General features: G+C 40.4%; 1 protein-coding gene across 1 annotated transcript; it reads right to left on the bottom strand.

Annotated features, from left to right (window-relative positions):
- Positions 1 to 718: 718 nt before the first annotated feature.
- On the bottom strand, positions 719 to 11,264 carry tdrd1 (tudor domain containing 1). The gene is made up of 23 exons (XM_051939974.1): positions 11,130 to 11,264; positions 10,726 to 10,786; positions 10,343 to 10,457; positions 10,168 to 10,234; positions 9,948 to 10,028; positions 9,518 to 9,697; positions 9,279 to 9,422; positions 8,923 to 9,088; positions 8,742 to 8,825; positions 8,351 to 8,527; positions 8,152 to 8,259; positions 7,640 to 7,810; positions 7,039 to 7,314; positions 6,443 to 6,574; positions 5,943 to 6,050; positions 5,632 to 5,799; positions 4,141 to 4,470; positions 3,936 to 4,052; positions 3,696 to 3,824; positions 2,470 to 2,637; positions 1,937 to 2,350; positions 1,559 to 1,602; positions 719 to 1,219 (listed from the first exon to the last, which is right to left on the bottom strand). The coding sequence occupies exons 1-23, from the start codon at positions 11,262 to 11,264 to the stop codon at positions 1,148 to 1,150; spliced, it is 3,447 nt and encodes a 1,148-aa protein (XP_051795934.1). The 3' UTR covers positions 719 to 1,147.
- Positions 11,265 to 11,352: the final 88 nt, after the last annotated feature.

The following is an 11,352-nucleotide window of genomic DNA, read 5'->3' as shown; positions in this document are numbered from 1 at the left end:
TGTGCTAGTAAACAGAGCATCTTTAGGCTGTGAACAAATCAAGATATTTGCGGCTGTTTTTCTAACCTTTGAGCAATAGTAATTCACATTTTTCACCAGTTTTTGTCATTTTCTAAACCAGAAAATCAATCTGTTGATCCAGAAAATAATCAACAGATTAATCAGCAATGGAAATAATGATTATGTGTAGCCCTAAGTTATAGGCTACAATATAGAATAGTTTCTGATGTCTTTGGTATGATAAAATGTTTAGAATGCAATTAACAGGCTTTGTGGAAAAACTTCACAAATATAAGGCATCTTCTTTTGCAATTATTCTCCGAGTTAAAATCTTTAAATTATGACCATGTCCATGTATGAAATCCAGTCATTTTGATGAACTGCTAACTTTTCAGGTCCAATATAGCAGCTGCAGTTACTTGTTGGCCAATGAAAAATCAGCACTACATGAGTTATACTACCCCTTAAAAGCAGTTTTGTTGGTAAAAGGGACTGGATTGGTTGATGTAGTAATGAATAATGCGGACTGCAATCGCTTTTTTTTAGCACAACCCATGTACTGGGTTAGAAAATTTCACTTTAGATCCAGCTGCTTTGGACAGAAAGCTAAAGAAACTGAAAGTCTAATTAAATAAACAACACTATAAAAAGTTTGTCACATTTGCACACATCTTTTATGTAAAACAATTTAAACAAACTGTCAAACATAAATCCGCCAAACTGGACATTCTACTTGAACAGGTGATGAGGACTGAAAGATGGAACACTTACAGGACACACATACACACTTTTTATAATTGAGGCTGAACATTTGTGCTCACTTAAACAGAAAGTGTAGGCCAAAGTGTATTTAGTGTTATTTTTTTTTCCCTTTTCAGAAAAACTCCAGAAATATTAAAAACTAAAAGTGACTGGAATTTAACCACAGGTTAAAAACATAAAAGTTATGAAAGAAGTGTTCCAAAGGGACACAAAATTAAAAGTTGGATATAATCATCTTAAATAAGGAGAAAACATTAATTATAACCTGGATGGCCGTTTCTGGAGACCACAATCAGAATTAACCAGTTTTAGAGAAATGGTTCAGAAAAAACAACTCTGAATTTAACAAGATGGCAAACAACATGATCAAGTTACATACTGGAAGTCATTTCATCTGTCCAACAAGCTGTTTGATTAGAGAAAGCTGCATTTCCATCAGCTGTTCCAGATGATCAATCTGTAGAAGAGGGGGAAAAAAAGATGTTCTGTAGCAGGCAGCAATGAAATGGAAGTCCTAAAAATGTGATAATTGCACTTAACCTGTACAAACATGCATTAACAGGCAATAACTTGACAAATCATCTAATAGAATGTCCTTAATATGACATTATTGGGTGCTACATCTCCATTTGCATCGAATTTCAGAATTAAAGAAGACATGAAGCATTAGTATCACATTCTACACAGACACAAGAATACTTTTTATTTTCAAAAAGTAACAATTTCAGCCTTTATCATTTTTTTTTTTTTTTTGGGGGGGGGGGGGGGGGGAGTGGGGTGTGAAATGTGCCCTGACCTTCGTCTTCAGGCTCAGACAGCAACAGCCAGAGGTCTGAGGATCTGGTAACAACACAGAGAGCCAAGTGAATATAAAACCACCTTAAAAAGTCACATATTGATCCAAATACACTGATTAAGGTCAGCTTAGTTTATGTTAAATGTCATTAAATCAAGGTGTGCATTAAATACTTGCATCCCTTCTTTTAGGCAACTTATACTGAGATAAATACACAAAGTAACATGACTCGCACCATAAAAATATCAGAAAATGTCAGTTGAATAATTTGCTGAGGTTGCTCCATTCTACTTTAATGGCAAAAAGCATTACTTATGCATATTAGTGTAAAACAGCAAATAAACTGTTCAGTCACAGCAAAGTTCTGACTTGACCAACCATTGACTGGCACTGCTGAAGTATTTTTCTGTTGAAGGTTCGGGTCTGTTGGCTCTGAGGTCTGACTGGGTCCAGTGGTACTAACTGGCCCAGTACTACTTTCCTGCCCTTTCTGCATTTCAAGTGCTTCTTTGGGCTCAGGGCAGTCGGGTGTAGCTGCGGTGCTGACAGATGTACTGCTGTCAGTTTTGTCGGCCTTCTGGGAGGCAGCTGGACAGAGGTTGCTCTTGGTGTGAGAATCTAATGCATTTAAGATTATGGCGCTGAGTTCCCCACCCGTCACAGTAGGTGTAACATGGAGCACGTTGGCAGAACCATCGAAGGAGTGAACCGTGGCAATCACATCGCCCAGCAGTGTGATTTGAAACATCTGCTGTATTTCCTTTGGCAACTCAGCTGGAAAGCGCTCCTTACCTATGAACGGAGGACATGGAGCAGAAGGGTGTAGGGGGAAGCAAAATGCTACAGGCCAGAGAAGCTACAAAGAACACTTGTATTCAAGTCTGAAATAATTAAAATCCCTTTAGCTTTACCAGTGAGGGTGCAGCGAGTGATCTGAAAGGGGAGCTGCAGCAGGTGCATGGGGATTGGCAAGATTCGGGAGAATGGCACCTTCTCACTGTTACCGTAGTCTGCATAGATGACATTCATCTCATTTTCACCGACTTCCAGGACCACTGCACGATACCAGTTATTGTCTCCTGGTAAAAAACAAACAAAAGGTGCAATGTTTCACTCAACTCTATAATTTTGCATTGTTGTATAGCATTCAAACTAAACATTTTACAATGAAAAGAATTTTTACGATGTCTTGGATAAAATGTCTAAGGCCAAAAGCATGCACAAATAAATTCCCTATTTTTTGAACTTCAAAACAAACAAACAAAAAAAAAATCATAAACTCGCATTTAAAGGGTAGCATAGACAATTCTACCTACACAGCTGCTCTACAGACAACACCAAAAATTCCATTACAACAGACCCTGTTGTTAGCTGGACTGTGGAATGTATGCCAGGCTGTAAGTCACCTACCTGCATACTGTGTTTAAAGAACCTCCTACACTCCACCATGCACACACACACACACACACACACACTATGTAATTATATCTACTAGCAGACATGGAATTACCAGCTTTGGTCTGCAGGGGCAAGAACTGCAGGTGGGGTCGAGAGAACTCTGTGAGCAAACATAAAACTGAGAGAAATGAGAGAAAGATATACTGTAAGATTGTGTGAGTGGACTAGCTCAGTGATGGATCAGCTGGTCTTTCGCCTACATTTAATCAATTAACAGTGTGAGGGAATGATATTGCCCGAGTGATGGGGCTTTCCCCTGCTGACATTATCTATTAACTCTGTTGTAATTTCCACATAACCCTTGATGCGATGTGAAAATTGTTCCACCTCATGGCACTCAACTACATTTATATGCCAAATAAAGTTTCTCCACAGGGACTACACTGCTTAAGGATACTGTCAGCTATTACGCATGAGTACATTTGCTGTTGCTTTTACTACGTTTTACCAAGTGTGTTGGATCTCGTGAGAGCTTAGCCACTGCAAACACTGAACCTGAATTACTCACTTTCTGTCAATAGTACTGACAATTAAAGACACCATCAAATGTGAGGGGACATGTGATCAATGACAAGACTAACATGCACTTTACACTCAATTCTACAGGCCCAATTCTTAAAAAATGTCATAAGACACATGAATATAGATATACTTATTAAACAATCATTTTTATCCTCACCAGAGAATTGGGCGCAACAGGCAGCCCCTGGAGCTGGTCTGCTCTTTATAACTGAGGATAGAGTGGCATGGTTGTTGCTGCAATAGGCAAGCAGCTCCATCATCACCTGCTGAAGCTTCTGCTGGTCTACTTCACAAAAAAAAAAAACACACACACACACATGCAGCAGATACAACAGCCAACCATGGCAACTTCTTGTCATGTATGTGTATTTTATGAGAAACAGAGGAATAAGCTCACCCTGTGTGGGACCGATTAGGTAAAAGAGGGAAGGACTAATGACAGCAGCAACGTAAGGCTGAAAGGGCTCGTTGAGAGGCAGCTCCACTGTCTTCCAGTCCACTGGAAAAGACGGAACTGAAACCAGACCACAACATATCAAACTAGGCTTTTAAGATGATCAAACACAGCATTTCATCTTGAGGACATCAACACTCTTGCTGACCTTCTGCTGGCACTGCAGTCTGCTGTTCAGTTATCTCTTTGGAAGTGGCTTTTGTCTGTAATTGGTGGTGCTCATTTTTCTTCACACTCTCTTGTTGTTTGTTTCCAGAGAGTGTCTCTGTTTGAGTCTCTTTGGCAGCCTCTCCAGGAACTTTGGCTAGATGCTCAGAAATTAGGACAGCTGCCACGTTCTGCCCTCTGCTCTCCAGCTCCACACCATAGCCCTGCTCAGTGACAGAAAGGACACGTGCAGAGAGCTGCTTGGCCTCCACCTGAGTCTGGAACCACAGCAGGGCTTCACTGCTCCACTCTGATCCTTGGGGCTCCACACCTGAACTCAAACACAAACCAGTCAATAAAAACCTAATATACTCTTTTTATTCAACATTTGGAACCCTCAAACAACTACTTCTTTCATTACTCAAATATGTGAAGAATTCTTATCTCATTATCACACAGTTCTGGTGAAGAAATTCTTTTATATGGCATTCAACACTGTAGATGAGCTTTTGCAAACTATTAATAAACACGCTCCGCTAAAAACATCCCCCGCCTTATATAAAGTACCTCTAAGTGCAATAAATAATAATATATAGCGGACGATACACCTACAAAATGATACATCTTCACTACAATAATAAAAAAATAAAAAAAAAAAAAACAGTCAGGTCAAGGTCATACACCCCAAAAACCACATCTACATTCCCAACAGGCTTAGTGTGCGCAATATGACTGAAATCCCTCAAGTAGTTTCTGAGCTATGATCCGGAAACCAAAAAATATTTGAAGTGCCTCACTATGACCTTGAAAATCAGGTCAAGGTCATGGACCCCAAAAACCACATCTACATTACCAACAGGCTTAGTGTGCGCAATATGACTGAAATCCCTCAAGTAGTTTGAGATATGATCCGGAAACCAAAAAATATTTGGAGTGCCTCACTATGACCTTGAAAATCAGGTCAAGGTCATACACCTCAAAAGGCACATCTATACTACATAGAGATGGCCTGGGTGCAATATGAATGAAATCCCTGAAGTAGTTTCAGAGATATGCTCCAGAAACGAAATGCTGACGTACGTGCCCACGCCAATATCCTCCTCCGTGCCTACGGCCGGCAGGGGATAAAAACTGATACATATTTCCAGGTGATGAGAAAGCCCCAACAGAGAAAAAAAGACATAATTGTGAGATACACTTTTGGCTAGTAAAATGGTAAATGGTTGTATCTATATAGCGCTTTTATCCAAAGCGCTTTACATGATATGTCACATTCACCCATTCACACACACACTGATGGCGGAGGCTGTCATGCATCCACGACCCACCAGGAGCAATTGGGGGTTAGGTGTCTTGCTCAGGGACACCTCGACATGAGCTCAACGGGCCGAGGATCGAACCGGCAACCTTCCAGTTACAAGACAGCCACTCTACCCACTGAGCCATGCCCCTGATGTAAACTGATGTTTTCTTCCTCATACATTCACACTACCTGTAAGCCAGCAGTGAACTGCCTGGAAGGGTAGTGTCAGGAGCTGGGGTGTGATGGACCGAAGGTTGCTCTTTTCAACTTTCATGCTGTAGCCATAGTCCACAAAGTTCACAGCCACCTTGTCTTCACACAGTTCCTTTACCATAGCCCGATACCACGCTCCATCACCTGGGGAACAAGCAGTAAATTATGTACAATATCCCAAGACATACAAAAAAAACATCAATCTAAATGGCATTAAAAATCAAGTCAAAGATGTCTGGAAATAAACAACGTTAAATGGCAGTGTATTTGAAGGAGTATGGTCTCACCAAGAAACACGGTGCAACAGGGCTGTCCCACATTAGGCACAAAAGGCGAAGTATCAGCCTCACAATGCTGCTTTAACTCAGCCTCCAGGTTTATCAGCTGCTGATGGTCTGACAAACACAAAAACAGATAAATTAAACTGTTAAGGTGGCACAAACACTGTCAAATCAAAAGCATCAAAATATAAAAACTTTGATCTCATCTGTTACTTCTTTGATAGAATTTGATATAGAAACTAATGCAACAGTGCCAAACAGTGTTTGATTCACAGAATATCTAAAAATTTGTTAAAAATACAGTATCACTGATGGTCAACAGCAACACATTCAGTAAAACAAAGTGATCACCCTTTGAAATTTAATGTTCATTAAGGAAAAAAAAAGAATAAAAACACTCAACAGAAACAGAATATGTATTACTTCTCGTGGCAATTATCTGTCATAAATGAGATTATTCGGTCAAAAATCAATAATGATAGCTCTCTAGTCTGAGGAAACAATACCTGTAGGATTGTCTATTCGGCAGTAAAAGTCTCCCGGGCTCTCCACAAAACTGGCTAGTAGCGCCACTGTCTGGCCATCACAGGGAAGCTCAGTAGTAGACCAAACCAAAGGCTCAGCCACCGGGGGACACACTAAAGGGCACATTACAACACAGAAATATGAATCATAAATAGGCCAACAGGTATTCGAAGCTCAATCAGATTTTGTACTTGATAACTAAGTTACAAAACTCTCAGGAAAACAGTAGCGGAAACACACAAACATTTACTTATAATAAACTGACTATGGAAGGCAGATTTATGACATGACGGCCACAATGACTGATTTAAATTTCATTCTTGCAAACTGGCCTAGTGATTGATGTTCTGTAAAATATTGAGATAGAATCAGTCAGTGACATTTTTTTTAGAGATTTCTGTCAAAAAAAAACACAATTATTGCTCCAATCTGATCATTATTTTTTAGATTTTGATGTTTTCACCTTTGTTTTACATACTACTTGTACGATATTACATTTACACAGACATTTAATGCTCCCTTGTTCAAACTAAAATAATGTCCAATTTCATAAGGATATATTTCAGACAATTCCCACCATTTTGTTCTGCAGAAGCAGTTGTCTCCTCAGTCTGGTGGTCACTGCTGGTAGGAGGAGTAGGGGGAGTAGGATTAGGAGCAGGAGCAGCATAACCTGCAGAGATTAGCAGCTCGGCTACATTGGCCTGAGGATCACTGGCCTCGTCAATCAGAGCTACCAAGGCTTTGCCCTCGTGCGCTCCCTGGATCTCAATGTGCAGGATTCGGTTTGATACCCTTCTTTGCAATGCCACAAGGCAGTCCTCTGACCACCTCTCCCCAACAGGCTGCACCCCTGAAAAGGAGCCCAAAGACAGATGCTTGAGTTGACAAAAAAGACAATTAGTTTGAGGCAGAATGAAAAATTTTTTTTTTGATTTTCAATACAGCACTCAAGTTAACCAAAGCAGGTCAAGACTAAAGACTCCTTGCAATTTATTATTATTGCACTATTACTCAATCATGAGGGTATAGGAGTAGGTTTCTCTTGAAATCTGAATGAGACAATAGATAAAGAAAACTGAATAACTTAAATGTCTTCAGGCTTAAGAATGAGTCATTAAAGCCACTTTAAAACAGACTTTGAATTTTCTAACCACTCAAAATGGTGAAGTTATTACCTGCTAGACCACATGGCATCGCCTGCATTGGAAGGGCCAATAGTGAAGTGCTAATACGTCGCAGATGGCCTAAATCCACCTCCTCAGAGTTGCCAAAGTCAAGGTAGCCGACACAAACACGTGTCTCTGATGAATAAGCCATAACTTTGGCTCTGTACCACTGCTTGTCCTCTGGAAAAAACAAGGAAAGGTAAAAACATGTCCACACGAACCATGTCTAGCACCGCAAGGTATAAACTTGATACTACACTGTATGCAGAAATGCTTTCAAATCTGAAACACCCATTGTATTTGTTAGATTTTGATCATTTGTGAAACGGACTGTTAGAACCCCTGTCATAATAAGGGCAGTTTGAAATCACATCACAATCTAAAATGCATGAATGTTTTGGCAAATAGAAAACTTTAACTGAAACTTGGATGAACCCAGCATGCATATTGTCATTAAATCAGCTGTTTCATACTCTAGTGTCTTCAAGAATGAGAAATTATCAACATGTATATAAGTGTACCTGAGAACTGGGCACAACAAACAGTACCAGGAGCTGGCCTGAAGTTATGCGGGGCTGCAACCTGAGAGCAGTGCTCCCTCAGCTTTAACTGCAGATCCTGAATCACTCCTGTAAACCAAAATGTCAGCCACAGCAAAGATGTGTGTTGCAGGTAAAACATTTATGTTGCATCAATCCGAACAAATACTACTCTGCTCACCAGCATTCTCAACCTTCTGCACAATAAACTCATCAGGTGACTGGAAATGGGTGATGACGACAGATACTTTGTCGCCCACTGCCTGTGTCAGCGGCTCCGGTGGTTCAGCCCAGGCATTGTCATCTTTTCCAAAAGAGAGACACTGGAAGTTTGCCAAGGATGCATTCACTAGGCCATCTGGAAAACAAAACAGATATGAAAACTCTTCTCATATTATTGGCAACACTATAGTACGTGAGCTGTCAACTATTAGGCAATGTGACTTTAGGTCAGTGGTTCAGTTGGCATATATTCTCCAAACTGACAACATACACAACATATTGGGATGGTGAACAATATCATTTCTGACATACTGTGTGAAGTTACAAGGCATTGTGTGGCGCTAGCTTACTTATATCTTGCTCAGTTGGTGCTATGTTGACCATTTCTTCTTGTGCATAGCCATGCTCAAGGAGGAATGTGCTGAGCTGCTTTCCTAAAAGACAAAGGAGGGAATTTGGGCGTTACTTCTGTGAATTATTTTGCATGTGCATCCTTGTATTTTTCAGCCCACTCAACTTCATATAACCCACCCATGGAAAGAAGGATATCCACAGCATGTATGCGACCATCTTCTTGTGTATCCACCAGCCTAGCAGTCATTGCTCTGCCAACAATCAGCTGACTCGTTGCAGTACAGCTCTCGCCTGACCATTTGCTAACCACTGGCACCACCCCAGCAATACGGCACTCCATTGCCTGAAAGTAATGGAGACGAGGTTTAAGGTCAAAGTGCTAGCTGTGAGACACGACAAATGGTTTGGGTGAATGTTATCTAATGTATGACTATACAGAGCTGATGATTGGGTGTGCATGATTACTCTTCGTGGAGCAAAAATATATTGAGATGATGAAAAAAATACCCCTACTGGGTCAAACATGCACTCACACATGGACAAAATGGTTGAATATTGGCAGGCAAGGGTCTAATCCTGTACACTGGGACATTCTCTTCATTGCCAAAGTCAATGTAAAGGATATTTGCCATCTTCTGGTCTTCAGTCAAAGTCTGTACAAGGCCACGGTACCAGTTCTACATGAAGAAAAGTGACAAAAATCAAAAACTGAGCCAATGTGTACGTTAAAATGTGTTCCTCTTGTCAAACAGCTTGAGTGACCTCTGCTCACCAGATCACAGGAAAACTGAACCGCGCAAACCTCTCCAACACAGGGTACATATGTCGTCACTGAGGGGCTGCTATTGACTTTCTGAAGCTCTTTTGCGATGCTTTGTAGAGCTTCCTGCAATTCAGGGCTTTGAGGAATGAGGAAAAATCTTCCTGGGCTGTAGAACTCTACAACACATGCCTGAAAACACACACAGGTACAAACAAACTGTATTCTACAGTGGGGACATTTGAAGTGTTACAACAATAACGGGAATAGTGAAAAAGTGTAGAGAGCATCAGTAGAAAATACAAATATACAGTTACTGTTGATACTGTACAGATTCTTCCATGTGTGGGAAATACAGATATTGCACAGCAAACTACATTTTGTAATTAGCATTGCAGACTTGATCAGTTTTGTTAGTTGGCAAAAACTGAGTATATTGTACCTGGAAGTCTCCTCCTTTATTAATTTTGTTAGTATGCAAGTCCTTCAAATAGACCCTCTGAAGGCTGGATGGATCATCATGCTTCAATAAACAGACAAAAGTAGATAAACAGTATTTTTCTCCATAATGTTGCATCAAATCATGTCAATTTTGAGCTTTAAACTTCAACTTAAATTAAAAAAAAAAAAAAAAAAAAAAAACATTAATCAACTACATTTACCTTCAACTCCACCAGGCTAGCTCTGTCTCCGGAAATTGGTGAAGCTGTGATTTCTTTTGGTTTCTCGCTTTAGATGAAATGAAAAAACTTTCTCAACCGATCAAAAAAATAAAATGGCTGTTTTGTTTGTGTGAAACAATCGTAACAGATGACACTCAGGACTAGCCCAGCTTACTTTGTAACTTGCGGCTCAACGGACTTGCACACGTGTCTATGTGCCTTCCAGTCCTCTGTCTGACACACCACAGAGCAGTAAGGCACCTTCTTGCAGCGCTTGCACCGAAAATTCCCTGTCAATGAACACTCGTAAATTATTCTGCACCAAAATGTGGATACAACAGTGCAAAAATATGCTGCATACCACCATGCTCATTCTACAGCACATCCTCAAATACACAAACACCAGCTCTTAACACACAAAGTAGACACAACATTAAGCTACCAGAAAAACTGGCCAGACCCCTGAAACCTGTAGTCAATTAGGGACCAAGTGGCATCAACATGGCTATGTGCAGACATGACATGATGGATATTTGTACCCAATTGTAGGACACAAACCTTGCTGACCACAGTAGTTGCAGAAGTACACAGTGAGTGCTGGTAGCACAGATCCCAGCAACTGTGAAGGAAAACAAGAAAATTGGTGCTCAAAAGGAGCTTTCATTTCACACATACAGATTTAACCAATGCAAAAACTCCAAGTCTGTTACATACTACAGATTTATCCTTGATGTTTGGTGAATTTACAGGGCCTGCAAGAAAGAGAAAGAGGAATGAACTTACTAAAATACAAGTATCGACATCTTTCCTTGCTTATAACATTGCCAAGTTGGAGGATAAACATTTTCATTGCCGTTCAGGTATTTTTTTAATTCGCTGTGTGTCTAGCAAGGACACCAAGCTAGCTTAACATGTTTTTTTTTTTTTTTTTTTTTTTTACCGTCTCCAATGGCGCCTGACACGGGGCGTACAGGTGTTCCTCCCGATAAGTTGAGGTGTCTCGGCGGTGATACGGTGAAAGGAGCAACGGGGCTGGAGGAAGGTTTCCTCAGAGGCTGGTTAGGTCTAACCAGGTTTGGAGAAAATGACCGGTTCATGTCGGTAACTTTCACAAACATAAAAAATACGTCGAGTCAATATTTGATATGACATGAGCAGGAGAAGTAGAGAATATTTTCGCTTCAA

This window comes from Acanthochromis polyacanthus, chromosome 19 (assembly GCF_021347895.1).
Source record: "Acanthochromis polyacanthus isolate Apoly-LR-REF ecotype Palm Island chromosome 19, KAUST_Apoly_ChrSc, whole genome shotgun sequence".
NCBI classification, from domain to species: Eukaryota; Metazoa; Chordata; class Actinopteri; family Pomacentridae; genus Acanthochromis; species Acanthochromis polyacanthus.
Note: the sequence above shows the minus strand (reverse complement) of the source record. Positions and strands in the feature narration are given on the sequence as shown.

Coding starts and splice junctions, on each gene's coding strand:
- tdrd1 (XM_051939974.1), bottom strand. CDS start 11,264: ATGAACCGGTCATTTTCTCCAAACCTGGTTAGACCTAACCAGCCTCTG. Junction 1,603..1,936: donor TTCAGCAGTGCCAGTCAATG/GTTGGTCAAGTC, acceptor TGTTGTTACCAG/ATCCTCAGACCTCTGGCTGT. Junction 1,220..1,558: donor GTCTGAGCCTGAAGACGAAG/GTCAGGGCACAT, acceptor CCTCTTCTACAG/ATTGATCATCTGGAACAGCT.